General features: G+C 41.0%; 1 protein-coding gene across 4 annotated transcripts in view; it reads right to left on the bottom strand.

Annotated features, from left to right (window-relative positions):
- TFCP2 (transcription factor CP2) overlaps window positions 1–17,490 on the bottom strand; it is a 59,003-nt gene extending 41,513 nt beyond the window's left edge. For 2 of the 4 annotated variants that reach the window (XM_046012917.1, XM_046012914.1), the window contains exon 1: window positions 16,509–17,489. In XM_046012917.1, coding sequence (XP_045868873.1) covers window positions 16,509–16,630 — 122 coding nt within the window. In that variant the 5' untranslated portion in view covers window positions 16,631–17,489. Of the gene's footprint in view, window positions 1–16,508 lie in introns of all 4 variants that reach the window. The other 2 variants (XM_046012915.1, XM_046012916.1) reach the window with 2 other exon arrangements.
- Window positions 17,491–18,095: the final 605 nt, after the last annotated feature.

Genomic DNA, 18,095 nt, shown 5'->3' on the forward strand with positions numbered 1-18,095 from the left:
CTGAGCCGAAGGCAGCGGCTTAAACCACTGAGCCACCCAGGCGCCCCATCCGAGGTGACACTGTTAAACATAAATACATAAAAAGGGAAAGTTCCTTCCTACAGCAGAAAGCCAACCAATAAATGCAGAAGGAAAGACATTAGAATATCATCATTTAGCAACCATCATAAAGAAAACTGATGAGGGCAAGAATCATCCAAAAATGCTAAAATTGGTAGGTGAAATTTGAAAGTAACAGGATATTTTCATAGTCTCAGAATATATCCCCACAAGATACTTCCTGATTATAGAAGGCAAAATAATAAATTTATAATGGAGAAAACTGGTACATGTCACCTTAACTTAGCAGTCAGAACTTACTGCCAGTAAGGGACCAGTCAACAGCACGTGCATCCTAATGTGACACACAGAGAAGAACTCAGCATCCCTTCCTAAGCAGTACCATCCAAAGTATGTAACCTGAATCTATCATGTGCAAACATCAAACAAACCCAAACTGAGAGCTATTCTACAAAATAACTGGCCTGTCTTCATCAAGTTGTTAATGTCATAAAAATAAAATGGGTGGCTCCATCAGTTAAGTGTCTTGCTTCGGCTCAGGTCATGATCCCAGGGTCCTGTGACTGAGCCCCACATCAGGCTCTCTGCTCAGTGGGAGCCTACTTCCCCCTCTCCCTCTGCCTACTGCTTCTCCTGCTTATGCGCTTGTGTGCGTGCTCTCCCTGCCCAAGCCCCCACCCCCGTGTGTCAAATAAATAAATAAATAAAGTTTAAAAAAAAAATTCCAGAGTCAAGGGGCACCTGGGTGGCTCAGTGGGTTAAGCCTCTGCCTTCGGCTCGGGTCATGATCCCAGAGTCCTGGGATGGAGCCCCACATCAGGCTCTCTGCTCAGTGGGGAGCCTGCTTCCTCCTCTCTCTCTGCCTGCCTCTCAGCCTACTTGTGATCTGTCTGTCAAATAAATAAATAAAATCTTAAAAAAAAAAAATACACACAGAAGGGGCACCTGGGTGGCTCAGTGGGTTAAGCATCTGCCTTCAGCTCGGGTCATGATCTCAGGGTCCTTGAACTGAACCCCACATCGGGCTCCCCACTCAGCAGGGGAGTCGCTTCTCTCTCTGGCCCTCCTCCCACACGTGCACATGCTCTCCTTCTCTCTCTCAAATAAATAAAATCTTAAAGAAAAAAATACACACTTAAGTATTTAGGTGTTAAGAGGCACTGCATCTGCAACTTAAATGGTTTATTATTTTTCAGTCAAGGAGGATCCCATGGAGCCCAATGTGGGGCTCAAACTCATAACCCTGAGATCGAGATCTGAGCTGAGATCAAGAGTCAGACACTTAACCAACTGAGCTACCAAGGTACCCCTTAAACAGTTCAGAAAAAAAAATAAATAAAAATTATAGGTGTTGGAGAAAAGGAGGGAGAAAGATAAAATATAGCAAAATGTTAACATCTGAGTAATGCTGGTGAAGAGTATTTACAAATTCTTTGTAGTGTTTTTGCAAATCTTCCAGTCTGAAATTACTCTTTTTTATGAACAAAATACACATTCACTTATAAAAGTTTCTGTGTAGAGAAGAGGCTGTGGGGGTGACAAGCTGGAAGCTGGACTGGACCAAGTAAAAGACTGCTAAAGATTAAGGACAGAGGTCATGAAAGATGGCAAAGTAGTAAGCTCCAGGAATCGGTCCCTCCACCAAAAGTAACTATTGAGGTGGCAAGAAATGCTTGAACCAAGTGTTTTGGAAATCTGGAATCTAGTCAAACACCAGCAGCATCCAAGGTTATGTCTGATGAAGAAAGAAGCTGGTAAATTTTAGTGTATTTCAGCATTAGGCATACCATCTATCTGCCCCCAGCTCCCAGTCCCATGGCAGGCAGAGGCAGCGGATCTGCCACAGAGGCTGGCCACTGTTTCAACCCCCATGCCTGAGGTGGCTTCCTCAGCAGAGTCAGACAAGAGCATTTAAAGAAACAAAATATTCTTTTCCCCTCTTTTCTTTTCTTATTAGATTCAGGCATTTAAGAAAATTTCTGTCAAATCACTGGCTGACTATAACAGTAACAGAAAAGACATCAGTGAATACATAAAACAAGGAACATACTCTTTGCAAAAATACTTTGGGAAAGTCACTAAACAAACAAATGACCTCAGCTTTAATCAAGTAACAACAGTAATCTCTAGGGAGGGAGTAGAATATGATTTCCAGAGTCATCATATTACAATACTCAAAATGTCTAGTTCTAAACAAAAAAATTACAAAACATATAAAGACAAAGGAAAGCATAGCCAACTCATAAGAAAAGAGAAATTATCCTTGAGCAAGCCCACATACTAGACTTAATATACAAAGACCTTAAATATGCTCAAATTGCTGATGGAAACATGGATTTTAACTAAAGAAGATCAGGAGAACAAGGTATGAACAATTAAAGAACAGCAATAAAAGATGAAAGTTATAAAAAGGAAACAAGTAGAAAATCTGGACCCAAAAGTACAGTAGCTAGAATTAAAAATTCACTACAGGGATTCACATCAGATCAGCAAAAGAAAGAATCCACAAACTTGAAAACAGCAAACCGAGATTACTCAGACTGAGGGGCAGAAAGAAAAATGAGTGAAGAAAAATGATAGAAACTAAGAGGCCTATGATACACCATCAAGTACATATTATGTACATATTAACGTACATATTATGGGAGTCCTAGGAGAAGAGGGAGAGGAAGAGGGTGAAAATTTTTGAAGAAATAATGGTTAAAAACTTTCCAAATTGGGATGCCTGGGTGGCTCAGTCAGATAACCACCTGCCTTCAGCTCGGGTCATGATCCCAGGGTCCTGGAATCAAGCCCCACGTCAGGATCCCTGCTTGGAAGGGAATCGGCTTCTCTCTCTCCCTCTGCCCTCTCCCACTTGTGCTCTCTCTCTAATAAATAAAATCTATTTAAAAACAAACAACAGGGGCCTGGGTGGCTCAGTGGGTTAAAGCCTCTGCCTTCGGCTCAGGTCATGGTCCTGGGATGGAGCCCCACATCGGGCTCTCTGCTCAGCAGGGAGCCTGCTTCCTCCTCCTCTCTCTCTGCCTGCCTCTCCACCTACTTGGATCTCTACTACAGATCTCTGTCTGTCAAATAAATAAAATCTAAAAAATCTAAAAAAAAAAAATTATTAAAAACAAACAACAACCAAAAAAAAAAAAACTTTCCAAATTGATGAGAGGCATAAATCTACACATCCAAGGAGCTCAACAAACTTCAAAAGGATAAATTCAAAGAGAGCCACACCAATGTGCATCATATTCAAGGTACCTGAAAACAATTTTCGAAGCAGTAGAAAGTGACTCATCATACTTTGAGGGAACCTCAATGAAATTAACAGTCAATATCTCATCAGAACCATCGAAGCCAGAAGGCAGTGGGATGACATGTGTAAAGCACTGAAACTAAAAGCCAAGAATTTTAAAATGATGGAAAAATTATGCTATTTTCAACAAAAGCTATGGGAGTTCATTACTAGCAAACCTGCCCTACAAGAAATGCTAAATGGAATCCCTCAGCCTGAAATGAAAGAACACTAGATGGTAACTCACTGTCATATGAAGAAAAAAAGATCATTACACAAGTCACATAGTAAATATAAAGGCTAGTATACTGAATTTTTGGTATATAACTCCTCTTTTTGTTTCCTTTATGATTTAAAAGACAAATGCATAAGGGTGCCTGACTGGCTCAGTCAGTGGAGCACATGACTCTTGATCCTGGAGTTTTAAGTTTAAGCCCACTGTTGGGTGTAGAGCTCACTTAAAAAAAAAAAAAAAAAAAGTACAAATGAATATAACTATGATTATAAACCTATGATAATAGGTACACAATGTATAAAGACATAACTGGTGACAAAAACAACATAAAAAGTGGAAACAGAATTGGATAGGAACAGGGTTAATGTATGCTGTTTTTTAAAATTGAGATGTAAAAGGTGAAAGTTTTATACAATCTGAAAAGAAACCAGAGTATATTAGTTTCATGTGTACAATATGATTCAATATATACATATTTTTATCTATTGCAAAATGATCACAACAATAAGTCTAGCTGGTACCAAATCAGACTGTTATATACTTAGGATGTTAACTGTAATCCCCACAGTAACCATAAGAAAATAACTTTAAAAATATACAAAAAGAAAAAAAAAAAGGAAATAAAGAGGGACTTAAAATGATACTTCAGAAAAAAATCAGGGCGCCTGGGTGGCTCAGTGGGTTAAAGCCTCTGCCTTCAGCTCAGGTCATGATCCCAGGGTCCTGGGAGCCCCACATCGGGCTCTCCGCTCAGCAGAGAGCCTGCTTCCTCCTCTCTCTCTGCCTGCTTCTCTGCCTACTTGTGATCTCTGTCAAATAAATAAATAAATAAATCTTAAAAAAAAATCAAACACAAAAGAAGAGTAATTGAGGAACAACAACAAAAACATATGACCTATAGAAAACAAATAGCACTGGGTGCCTGGGTGGCTTAGCTGGTTGAGTGTCCAACTCTTTATTTCAGCTCAGGTCATGATCTCTGTGTTGTGGGATTGAGCCCTGTGTCAGTCTTTGTGCTCAGCACGGAGTCTGCTTGTCACTCTCCCTCTGCTCCTCCCCCACTTCTGAGTGTCTGTCTTTCTCTCTCTAAATAAAATCTTAAAAAAAAAAAAAGCACAATGGGAGAAATTAGTCCTTCATTATCAGTAATCACTGTAAGTACAAATGGATTAATTCAACAATTAAGACACAGATTGACAGAAAAGATTCTTTTTTTAAATGACCAACCATATGGTGCTTACAGAAGACTCACTCTGGATACAATACACAAATAGTCTAAAAGTAAAAGAATGGGGCGCCTGGGTGGCTCAGTGGGTTGAGCCTCTGCCTTTGGCTCAGGGTCCTGGGATCGAGTCCCGCATCGGGCTCTCTGCTCAGCAGGGAGCCTGCTTCCTCCTCTTTCTTTCTCCCTGCCTCTCTGCCTACTTGTGATCTCTGTCAAATAAATAAATCTTAAAAAAAAAATTTTTTTTTTAAAAAGTAAAAGAATGGAAGAAGATATTCCATGCGGAGACCATGCAAGAGACCTGCAGTGACTAACCAAGTATCAAACAAGCCAGAACTTAAGTCAAAAGTTGTTACAAGAGACAAAGAAGAAATTTTATATTGATTTAAAAGATAATTTATTAAGAAAATATAATTATAGGGATGCCTGGGTGGCACAGTCGGTAAAGTGTCTTCCTTTGACTCAGGTCATGATCCCAGGGTCCTGGGATCAAGCCCCACATAGGGCTCCCTGCTAAGCTGGAAGCCGGCTTCTGCCTGTCATTCTGCCTGCTTGTGCGCCCATGGGCTCTCCCTCTCTCTGCCAAATAAATAAATACAATCTTAAAAAAAGAAAATATAAATATGTACACACCAAATAACAGACATCCCCAAATATAAGTAAACACTGAAATAACTGGAAGTAAAAACAGACATTTCTACCACAATGGTTAGAGACTTCAATACTCTCACTTTAAATAATAGGACATCTAGACAGAAGATCAGTAACAGAGGACTTGAACAACTTGAACAGAACAATTATAAATCAACCATACCTAAAAGACATATACAGAACACTTCAACCAACAACAGGAAAATATATATTCTCCTCAAACACATAAATCATTCTCCAGGGTAGACCACGTGTTTGGCCATAAACCAATTCTCAGTAACTTTTAAAAAATCAAAATCATACCAATTTTCTCTGAACACAATGGAATGAAACTAGGAATCCATGAAAGGAAAAGGAAAACCATAAAATTTGTAAATATGGGGAAATTAAGCAACACACTCCCAAACAACCAGAGTCAAAAGAAAAAAATCAGTAGGGAAATTAGAAAATACTGAGTTGGAGTGCCTGAGTGGCTCAGCCATTAAGTGTCTGCCTTCAGCTCAGGTAATGATCCCAGGGTCCCCATTGGGCTCCCTGCTCAGTGGGAAGCCTGCTTCTCTCTCTGCTTCCCTCTCCCACTCCCCCTGCATGTATTCCCTCTCTCACTGTCTGTCAAATAAATAAATAAAATCTCAAAAAAAAAAAAAAAAAGAGAGAGAGAGAGAAAATACTGAGACAAATGAAAACACAATATACCAAAACTTATAGGACACAGTGAAACCAGTACTTGGGGAAATCTAGCTGCAAATGCCTACATAAAAAGGAAGAAAGACTTCAAATCAAATAATATAACTTTACATTTTAAAGAAAAACAAACAAACAGACAAACAAACTAAATTCAAAACCAGCAGAAGAAAACAAAGATGTTGAGGGGAAAATGAAGTAGAAAATTAAAAAAAAAAAAAAAAGTAGTGAATCCACAAAACCAAAAGCCAGTTCTTTCTTTTTTTTTTTTAAGATTTTATTTATTTATTCGGGGGAGAGAGAGAGAGAGAGCAAGAGAGGGAATACAAGCAGGAGGAGTGGGAGAGGGAGAAGCAGGCCTCCTGCTGAGCAGGGAGCCCAATGCAGGGCTCCATCTCAGGACCTGGGATCATGACCTAAGCCACCCAGGCACCCCAAAAGCCAGTTCTTCAAAAAAATCAACAAAATTGACAACATTCAGCTAGACTGCCCAGGAAAAAAAGGGAGAAGACAAACAAATCAGAAATGAAAGTGGGCTATTACCACCAACTTTACAGAAAGGAAAGGATTGTAAGAGAACACTATGCACAATTTTACACCAAAAAATAAGATAATTTAGATACAAAAACTTCTCCTAGAAACAAAACACCCAACTGACTGAGGAAATAACAAATCTCAACAGACCTATAACGAGATTGAATCAGTAATCAAAATCCTCTCAACAAATAAAAGTCTAGAAGCAGATGCCTTCATTGGTGAATTCTACAAAACACTTAAAGAATTAACACCAATCTTAAAAAAAAAAAAAAAAAAGGAATGAACACCAATCTTGCTCAAACTCTTCCAAGAAAAGAAAACACTCTCTAACATTCTACAAGGCCAGCATTATCCCAACACCAAAGCCAGACAAAAACAGCACGGGGCAAAAACCACTACAGACCAATATCCCTGAATAAAGACTAAAATCCTCAACAAAATACTATCAAACTGAATCTAATAGCACATTAAAATGATTATACAGGGGCGCCTGGGTGGCTCAGTGGGTTAAAGCCTCTGCCTTTCGCTCAGGTCATGATCCCAGGGTCCTGGGATCGAGCCCCGAATCGGGCTCTCTGCTTGGCGGGGAGCCTGCTTCCTCCTCTCTCTCTGTCTGCCTCTCTGCCTACTTGTGATCTCTATCTGTCAAATAAATAAATAGAATCTTTAAAAAAAAAATGATTATACACCATTAATTAAGTAGGATTTTTCCCAGAAATACAAGATGGTTCAACATAAGGAGATCAATGTAATATAGCACATGATCATCTCAACAGACACAGAAAAGGCACTGCACAAAATTTAACAAACAGGGGCACCTGGGTGGCTCAGTAGGTTAAAGCCTCTGCTTTTGGCTCAGGTCATTGATCCCAGGGTCCAGGGATCAAGTCCCACATCGGGTTCTCTGCTCAGTGGGGAGCCTGCTTCCTCCTCTCTGACTGCCTCTCTAACTACTTGTGATCTCTATCAAATACATAAATTAAAAAAAAAAATTTAACAAACCTTCATGATAAAAACACCAGGCAAAACCTTCATGACATTATGCTAAGTGAAATAAGGTAGGCACATAAGAACAAATTTGTAGGATTCTACTATATAAGATTCCTAGAGTGTCAAATTCATAGAGACAGAAAGAGGAATGGTGGTGCCAGGGACTCGGCAAGTTAGTGATTAATGAGTAGAGAGTTTCAGTTTGGGGTGATGAAAAAAGTCTGGAGATGGATGCTGGTAATAACTGCACAACAGTGTGAATGTATTTAATGCCACTGAACTGACTGTGCACTTGAAGAGAGCTAAAATGGTAAATTTTACTTGTATTTTACCACAATAAAACACACACATACACACGTGCACGCACGCTCGCACGCACACACAGACGGAGCTGACTAGGAATAAAAAGAAATTTCCTTAATATTAAAAGACCATTTATGGAGCACCTGGGTGGCTCAGTGGGTTAAAGCCTCTGCCTTCAGCTCAGGTCATGATCCCAGGATCCGGGGATCCAGCCCAGCATCGGGCTCTCTGTGCAGCAGGGAGCCTGCTTCCCCCTCTCTCTCTGCCTGCCTCTCTGCCTACTTGTCATCTCTGTCTATCAAATAAATAAATAAAACCTTTAAAAAAATAAAAATAAAAAATAAAAATAAAATAAATAAAAAAAAATAAAAATAAAAATAAAAAAAAAATAAAAGGCCATTTATGAAAAATTCATAGCTCAATGGTGAAAGACTGAAAGCTTTCCTTATAAACCAGGAATAATTCACCACTGCTATTCAGCATGGTACTGGAAGTCCTTGCAAGAACAATTATGTAAGAAAAATAAAAATTAAAAAAATAAAGGCATACAAATAGGAAAAGAAAAAGTGAACTATACATGACTATATAGAAAATCCATATAGAAAATCCCTAGGATCCAGAAAACTACTATTTGAGCTAATAAGTGAATTCAGCAAAGTTGCAGGATATAAGATCAACACACACACACACACACACAATCAGCTGTTTCTAGAGACCAGCAATAAACAATCCAAAAAGGAAATTAAGAGAACAATTCCATGTATAATAGCATCGAAAAGAATAAAATACACATGAGTAAATTTAACCAATGATATGAAAGACACATACAGATCTTCCTTGACTTACAATGGGGTTATGAACCAATAAACCCATCCTAAGTTGAAAATATTGTCAGTCAAATATGTATTTAATACATCTAACCTACCAACAACATAGCTTGGCCTAGCTTACTACCTTAAGTGTACTCAGAACAATTACATTAGCAGACAGTTGGGTAAAATCATCTTACACAAAGCCTATTTTATAATAAAGTGTTGAAAATCATGTGACTTATCGAATACTGTACTGAAAGTAAAAAATTAAATGGTTGTATGCATACAGAATATTTATAAGTGTATTATTTGTTTACCCTCATGATCGCCTGGCTGATTGGGAGCTGTGGCTCACTGCCACTGCCTAGCATCATGAGAAATTACTGTATTGCATTTCCCTAGCCCAGTAAAAGTTCAAAATTCAAAATCAGAAGTACAGTTTCTACTGAATGCGTATCACCTTTGCACCACTGCAAAGTCAAAAAATCGTAAGGTGAACCAACGTAAGTTGGAGACCGTATGCTGATGGAGTACCTGGCTGGCTCAGTTGGTAGGACATGCAACTCTTGATCTCAGAGTGGTGACTTTGAGCCCCATGTTGGGTGTAGAGATTATTATTTTTTTTTTTTAAATAGGTGATTTTATTTATTTATTTGACAGACAGAGATCACAAGTAGTCAGAGAGGCAGGCAGAGAGAGAAGGAGGGAAGCAGGCTCCCCGCTGAGCAGGGAGCCCGATGTGGGGCTCGATCCCAGGACGCTGGGATCACGACCTGAGCCGAAGGCAGAGGCTTTAACCCACTGAGCCACTCAGGCGCCCCGGGTGTAGAGATTATTTAAAAATAAAATATTCAAAAAAATAAGCGGGGGCAACCTGGGTGGCTCAGTCAGTTGAGTGGCTAACTCTTGGTTTTGGCTCAGGTCATGATCTCATGCGTGGTGGGATCAAGCCCCACTACAGGCTGCACACTCATCTAGGAGTCTGCTTGAAGATTCTATCTCTCTGCTCCTCCCGCCACGTGCTCGCTCTCATGCATGTCCTCTCTTGCTCTCTTGCTCTCTAAAAATAAATAAATCTTAAAAAACAAACAAACAAAAACCCAAACAAAGAAAGACTTGAATAGACACGTCTCCAAAGAAGATATAGATCCAAATGGCCAGCGAGCACATGAAAAGATGTTCAACTTCACGGTCACAAAGGAATATAGCAAAACACAGTAACACTTCACCCTCACTAGGATGGATTTCATCAGAACAACAACAGAAAGAAAACAGGAAATAAGTGCTGACACGAGTGTAGAGAAAGAGGACCACTCGTACATTGCTGGTGGAACATAAACTGGAACAGCTTGACAGTTCTTGAACTTCACAGTTCTTTAGTATATACTACACACCTATTAGAATGGCCAAAATCTGGAACGCTGACAACACCAAATACTGACAAGGATGTGAAGCAAAGGGAGCTCTCACTAATTTCCGGGGGAATGCAAAATGGTACAGCCACTTTGGAGGACAGTTTGGCACGTTCTTACAAAAACTAAACATACTCTGGAGTGGAGGCGGGTGGGAGGAATAGGATGGCTAGGTGATGGACACTCGGGAGGGTATGTGTTGTGTTGAGTACTGTGTATTGTGTAAGACTAATGAATCACAGACCTGTACCCATGAAACAAATAATAATTTTTAAAAAAATAAAGCTGGGGAAATACCAGGAAAAAAACAAACACAAAAAACCTAAACCTACTCTTAGTGTATGATCTAGAATTGCATTCCTTGCTATTACTTACCCAAAGGAGCCGGAAACTATCTCCACACAAAACCCTGCACATGGATGTTTTATAACAGTTTTACTTATAACTGCCAAAACTTGAACAGAAACAAGATATCCTTCAGTAGATGAATGAATAAACTGTGATACATCCGGACTACACTATTGAGCACTTAAAAAAGAAGTAAGCTATCAAGCCATAAAAAGACATGGAGGCATGTTAAATGCATATTTTTAAGTGAAAGAAGCTAATCTGAAAAGGCTACATATTGCATGATTCCAATTATATGACATTCTATAAAGGCAAAAATGGAAACACTAAAAAAATCAGTGATTGTCAGGGTTGGGTGGGGGTGGGGGAATGAATAGGCAGAACACAGAAGATTTTTAAGGCAGTGAAAATACTCTGTATGGTACTCTAATGATGGATACATGTCATTATACATTTTTCCAAAACCACAGAATGTACACCACACACCACCAAGAGTGAACTCTAAGGTTAAGCTAGGGGCTCTGGGTGATTATGATACATCAACGTAGGTTCATCAATATAGGTACAGAGTGTGGACTACTCTGGTAAAGGCTGTTGGTAAAAGGGGAGAGTATACATGTATGGAGGCAAGGGGTATATGGCAAATCTCTGTTATCTTCCTCTCAGTATTTCTGTGAGCTTAAAACTGCTCTAAAAGTCTTCAAATGAAAAAAAAAAAAAAAAAAAAAAAAAAAAAAAAAAAGGAGTTAAGCATAGAATTACCATATGACCCAGCAATTCCAGGCCTAGAAATACATCCAAGAGAAATGAAAACATGTCTAGTAGAGCATGGTGATTACAGTCAATAATACTGTGTTGCATCTTTGAAAGTTGCTAAGAGAGTAGATCTTAAAAGTTGTCATCACAAGAAAACAATTTTTTTAACTATGTATGATGAAAGATGTTAACTAGACTTATTGTTCTGATCACTTTGATTTATACAAATATTTGATCATTTTGTTCTACAAATATTTATTTGATCATTTTGTTCTACAAATATTTATACAAGTATTTGATCATTATGTTCTACACCTTAAACTAATACAATGTTATATATCAATTATACCTCAATTAAAAGAAATCTACATGGAAATTTGTAAATAAATGCTTATAAACATTTCATGGTCATCTCCTTTATAAGCAGAGTAATTAGCATTATTCTTAACAGTCAAAAGGTGGAAACCACCCCTACATCTACCAATGGGTGAAGAGATAAACAAGCTGTGATATATACATATGACGGATTATTCAGACATAAAAAGGAATGAAATACAGAAGTCCTAACACATGCTACAACCTGAATGGACCCTGAAAACATCATGCTAAGTGAAAGAAACCAAACACAAAAGGTCACACATTATATGACTCTATTTACATGAAATATCCAGAATAGGTAAATCCTTACAGATTCCAGGGAGAAAGGGGAGGGGGAAATGGGGAGTAACTTTCGGATTTCTTTTGGATTGATGAGGTGGTAGTCGCACAACATTGTGGATATACTAGTAACACTGAATTGTTCACTTGAAAATGGTTAACTTTTATGATGTGAATTCCACCTCAACTTTAAAAAAATGAAAGATGGAGAATTCTTTTTGAACTACAAAATCTAGGCAAACCTCTTGGGTCCCCTCCTTCTTCAGGAGCTTTGTACTCTCAATAAACCTTGCTCTGCTGCCCAACATAAATAAATAAACAAACTACAAAATTTAATTCTCTTTACTTTTTAAAAAAAGATTTTATGTGAGACAGAGTGCAAGAGAGAGCCCGTCTTCAATAACAGCTCATTTTGGGGTGCCTGGGTGGCTCAGTGGGTTAGACCTCTGCCTTTGGCCTAGGTCATGATCTCAGGGTCCTGGGATCCAGCCCAGCTTCAGGCTCTTCTCAGCAGGGAGCCTGCTCCCCTCTCTCTCTTTGCCTGCCTCTCCGCCTACTTGTGATCTCTCTGTCAAATAAATAAATAAAATCTTAAAAAAAAAACCAGCTCTATTTTGATACAATTCATATACTATACAATTCACCTATCTAAAGTTTATAGTTCACTTTAGTGTAGTCAGAATTGTGCAACTATGACAACTGATTTTATGTATGTATATATGTATGCATTTTTTTTAAAGGTTTTATTTATTTATTTGACACAGAGAGAGAGAGAGAGCGCACAAGTAGACAGAGTCAGGCAGAGAGAGAGGGGGAAGCAGGCTCCCCGCCGAGCGGAGAACCCGATGCGGGGCTCGATCCCAGGACCCCGAGACCACGACCTGAGCCGAAGGCAGTGGCCCAACCCACTGAGCCACCCAGGTGCTACACTCAATACGGGACTCAAACTCATGACCCAAGATCAAGAGTCCCATGCTCGGGGCACCTGGGTGGCTCAGTGGGTTGAGCCGCTGCCTTCGGCTCAGGTCATGATCTCAGGGTCCTGGGATCGAGTCCCGCATCGAGCTCTCTGCTCAGCAGGGAGCCTGCTTCCCTCTCTCTCTCTCTGCCTGCCTCTCTGTCTCCTTGTGATCTCTCTCTGTCAAATAAATAAATAAAATCTTTAAAAAAAAAAGAGTCCCATGCTCTACTGACTGAGTCAGCCAGGTTCCCTCACCACTATTTTAGAACATTTTTATGAACTCCCGCCCCACAAAAAAAAACCCAGTACCATTAGCAGTCACTTCCCATTACCTCTTTCTCCAGGCTCTAGTCAACCACTGTTCTACTTTCTGTCTCTATAGGTTTGCCTATTCTGGACATTTCATAAAAGTGGAATCGTATGTTGTGTGGTCTTTTTTGACTGGCTCCTTTCCATTAGCATGTTTTCAGGGAATTTCCTTTATTTCAAGTATAAAACTTGTTCCATGAATTAAAATGTAAGGAGAGGGGCGCCTGGGTGGCTCAGTGGGTTAAAGCCTCTGCCTTTGGCTCAGGTCATGATCCCAGGGTCCTGGGATCGAGCCCCACATGGGGCTCTCTGCTCCGCTGAGAGCCTGCTTCCTCCTCTCTCTCTGCCTGCCTCTCTGCCTAGTTGTGATTTCTCTCTGTCAAATAAATATTAAAAAAAAAATGTAAGGAGAAAAGTAAGAATATTAAAGAACCACTTAGAAAAATAACATTACTGAATACAATGGCAGATCAAGAGTCCAAAACAGAAATCTAGTTAAGATGATTCTTTGTAAAAATATAAATCAACAGATTTGAAGTGAAACCATTTTAAGATGCAACAAAAAACACAAATTAGGGTAAAAAGAATACATCAGGGAATGTATTTTACAAAAATAGCTTGTCAAAGAGCACCTTTTCCCTAAAAAGGTGTAGGAAAATTGATTACAAGGTTTAATTAAAGGGAGAAACACAAAGAGTAAAGAATCATCGCCTCTGTGTATGAAAATGCCTCCAGTCAGTGTTTCTTGAGATGTGGTCCTTGGACTACCTGCACCAAAATCTAAGAACTTGTTTTGAAAATCTGATTTCTGGCCTGTGCCCCAGAAAATCACTAAAGATGAGGCCCTGGGAACTTTTTTTTTTTTTTAAGATTTTATTTATTTATTCGTGAGAGACAGAGATAGAGAGAGAGGCAAAGGCAGAGGGAAAAGCAGGCTCCTGGCAAAGCAGAGAACCTGATGTGGGACTCCATCCCAGGACCCTAGTATCACAAACTGAGCCAAAGGCAGACGCTTAACCCACTGGGCCAACCAGATGTCCCTGGAAACTATGTTTTTTTTTTTTTTTTTTTAAGATTTTATTTATTCATTTGACAGACAGAGATCACAGGTAGGCAGAGAGGCAGGCAGAAAGAGAGGGGAAGCAGGCTCCCTGCTGAGCAGAGAACCCAATGTGGGGCTCGATCCCACGACCCGGAGACCATGACCTGAGCAGAAGGCAAAGGCTTTAACCCACGGGGCCACCCAATAGTTTCCACCCTGGAAACTATTTTTAAGAGATACTCTGGATGACTCTCATGAATACTAAAGTTTGAGAACTGATATCTAATTAATGCAAGTTAACACAAATGATTAAATACGTATCAGAGTCAAGAGAAGAGTGAAAAGAGCAAAACGCATAAAAGAGTAAGATGAAAACAAAGAAAAATACTTCAAATCTTGGCACACTGTGCTCTAGAGAAAAGACAAAGTGATGTCTGAAAACTCTTGTACAACTGATGTTGGAAAAAAATTATAAATGTGTAAATACACTAACCACTGTGCTAATACCAGTGAAGACCACTGAGGGTATGACATAGGAAAGCATTTTTAAATGCAAAGTTGCCTGGTACAGAAGGCACCTAACAGATGCACAGAAAGTTTGTTGACATGTCAACTATTTTTACAAGTACAGTTATATTTAACTATCTTCATCCTCTGATAATCCAGAGAAAACTTTTTGCTGTGTTAATCTTTACATGAACAGCAAGAATTGTCAAATATTATGTCAGCTACTGCTGTGCAAGCTCAGGGTTGGGACATTTACTTTCAGACCAAGATAATCTCTATTTTTAAGGGCAGCCTTATGTAAACAAGGACAGGCAACTAGAGTGAAAATTCCCAACACTACGAATATTGCTGGTAGCGCTTAAATTTCCCAGAAAAATCACTAAAATGTGTATACAAGGATAGCCTTTATTATTCTAACTGTAAGCAAAGATTCCTAAAGATGAAGTATTAAGTTCTAGCTCATTATTTTACTTCACTGAAGAAAATCCATTTTGGTTTAGCAGGGAAAAAGACAAGAATTTTACATTACATAACTCTCAAAGGATCTCAGTAACAGAATACAAAATTTGTCTACTTTCCCCATTAAAAAACATACTTCCCCGGGGCGCCTGGGTGGCTCAGTGGATTAAGCCACTGCCTTCAGCTCAGGTCATGATCTCAGGGTCCTGGGATCGAGCCCCGCATCGGGCTCTCTGCTCCGCAGGGAGCCTGCTTCCTCCTCTCTCTCTGCCTGCCTCTCTGCCTACTTGTGATCTCTCTCTCTGTCAAATAAATAAAATAAAATAAATCTTAAAAAAAACAACAAAAAAACCCCATACTTCCCCTATAAACTCATAAATTCAAACTGACGTTCTAAAGTCTCTTTTGCCTCACTTACTTAGACTGAGCCTTATAATGCATTTGGAAACCCAATTATATTCCATGTAACCCTAAGGTGCAGATGTTTCAACATTTCCAGCTATGATTCTTGTGCATCTCATAAATGAAACAAACTATACTGGGGGAATAAAGTAGCTAATGCATGTAAATAAACTACATGGGAAGTTATGCTACTTTCATAGGAGATTTTTATTATCAACATTTGACTTGATACACTAAAGTCTCTAAGTATATCTAAAAGTTCCCTGATAACTTTTTCTTTTAGTAGTTTATGTTTCAAAAGGCAGACATCCCACAATTAATCCTTAACGGCTGGCTAAAGCACAGATGTGTGGACTTTTTCACCAAGGTCTCACATTTCCTTCCAATAAGCAATCAACTATATTCATCATTAAGCCCCAGCTCCCAACTCCTAGACATCCCTAATATGCTCAGTGTGGCCCCTTCACAGACTTTAGTCCAACCTACCCGCATATACACATATACACATATACACATACATACACACACACACACACACACCCCACCCCCACCCCATTGGTCTCCAAGTCTCCCACATTGGCACAACAACCAGCCTCTCAACATGCATCTGTTTTGCTAACCAAGGGCCATTCTTGCTTCTTCTACTGATCCTGCACAGACTTGACACTGCCTACAATCTCTTGTTCCATTTCTTCCACAATAGTCACTATTCAAAGCTACAAAGAAACAAGTCAATGTTCCCTAACCGCAGACAGCTTTTTAAACTAAATACCACTCCTCATCGCCCCCCCCCACCCTCCCTCCCGCCCCGCCATTCTCTTTCCTGCTTTTGTTATTTAGAAGGTGCAGGGTCTGGGAAAAATCTCACTCACCTCATGCTATAGGCACCAGCACCCAGTTCCTGGCCGATCCCGGACAGACTAGCATCAAAGTCCTGCACCAGCCCAGATTCAATCACTTCATCGGCCAGAGGCAGCTTCAGAGCCCAGGCCATGCTGGCTCCTTCCTTGCCCCAGGAGACACCGTTTCTTGTACAAAGGCAAGTAGTGTGATTCTACCCAATGGGGCCAAGACTGTCGAAGACTCCAAACCAAGATCTCCCACGCAGTTCCCACTGGCCAACCCCAAACCTGAACCGCACTGCCTGCACAACTAATCTGCCGTACCCTCGGCTCCTAGCTCCTGCCTCGACTTCCAAAATCCCTCCCACCCAGCTCTCTGAAGCCGCGCGCGGGGCCCTTGGCTTAACTATTCCAGATTCCCCCAGGCAGCCCTGGACTCCCGTACTCTCAATCCTTGGGCTCTCCCCTTGAGCTCGTGGGGGTCACTCGCTGCCTTCCAAACAGACCAGCAGCAGCGACCCGCTGCCCACCCGGCGCTCCCACGCCGCTTCCGCACCTTTCCCACCTATCCCCTTCTGCGGGAAGCCCCCCTCCCTCTGGGGACCCGCTCTCTTTCCCCTCCAGGCCTCGCTTCCGGTCAGTCCCACGATCACTTCCGGTCACCCCCTCTCAACCCCGAGGCTCTTAGAACCAAATCCAGGTCTCCGCCGAGCCAACTCCCCGCCCTCTGCAGTCCCCCACGGCCTGGGAACATGGAAGGGGAAAGTCCAGCACCCGCGGGAAACCCGGACTCGCCAGGGTCCTCCACCGCCCGCCGCCCCAGCGCCAACCAATCATGGCGCCCTCTTCCTTTGCGGGTCCGGAGAGCGTGACGTCACCGTGCGGTTCGCCAATGAGGAAGAGAGTTCGTGGGCTTCGCCAGCGATAGTAGGCTAGCTGCGCCACGGCCCCGCCCCCGAGGATGGGCTGGGCGGTCCGGGAGAGGACCTGGCGTGCGTCAGGTGTCTCGGGTTTAAATGGCCTTCTCTGTGGCTACCGGAGGACTGCCTTCCGCTGTGTACGGAGTCCGCACTCTAGGGCGTGGGTGGAGCCTTCACTCTGGTCTTACCCAACCCACCCCTTCCCCGGGAGGAGTCTGCGCTGTTTCCCTCGCGCTCCCTGTAGGTGCTCCTTTGCTCCTGGAATAATCTCTCCTTTAACTCTCCTCTTGGAAGGTCAAGACTCCTCTTACCCTCATCGTCCGCGTTCTCCCTAATAAATTTGAGAAGAAAAGCACGAGATGGGTGGAAGTTGGAGTTTTTACAAGGTCGTGATCTGAAGATTAGGATTTAGGCTGGCGCTCACTTACTAGTTTGGTGATTCTCGAATAATCGCTTAATCTCGTTGAGTTCGGTTCCTCATTTGAAAAGCAGGGATAACCATCCCTGCTCCACCTTCCTTCGTTGTTTATCAAGCATCAGCTATACACCAGGAACTTTGATGACATTATTAGTAATCCTCAAGACAACCTTGTATTTAGAATTGTAGTCCTAAAGCTAAGGACGATGACCCTCATTTTACCAATAGGAAAAGGAGCCTAGGGGGCTGAAATTGCCACAGCTAAATTGCCATGCCAAC

This window comes from Meles meles, chromosome 7 (genome assembly GCF_922984935.1).
Source record: "Meles meles chromosome 7, mMelMel3.1 paternal haplotype, whole genome shotgun sequence".
Classification (NCBI taxonomy): domain Eukaryota; kingdom Metazoa; phylum Chordata; class Mammalia; order Carnivora; family Mustelidae; genus Meles; species Meles meles.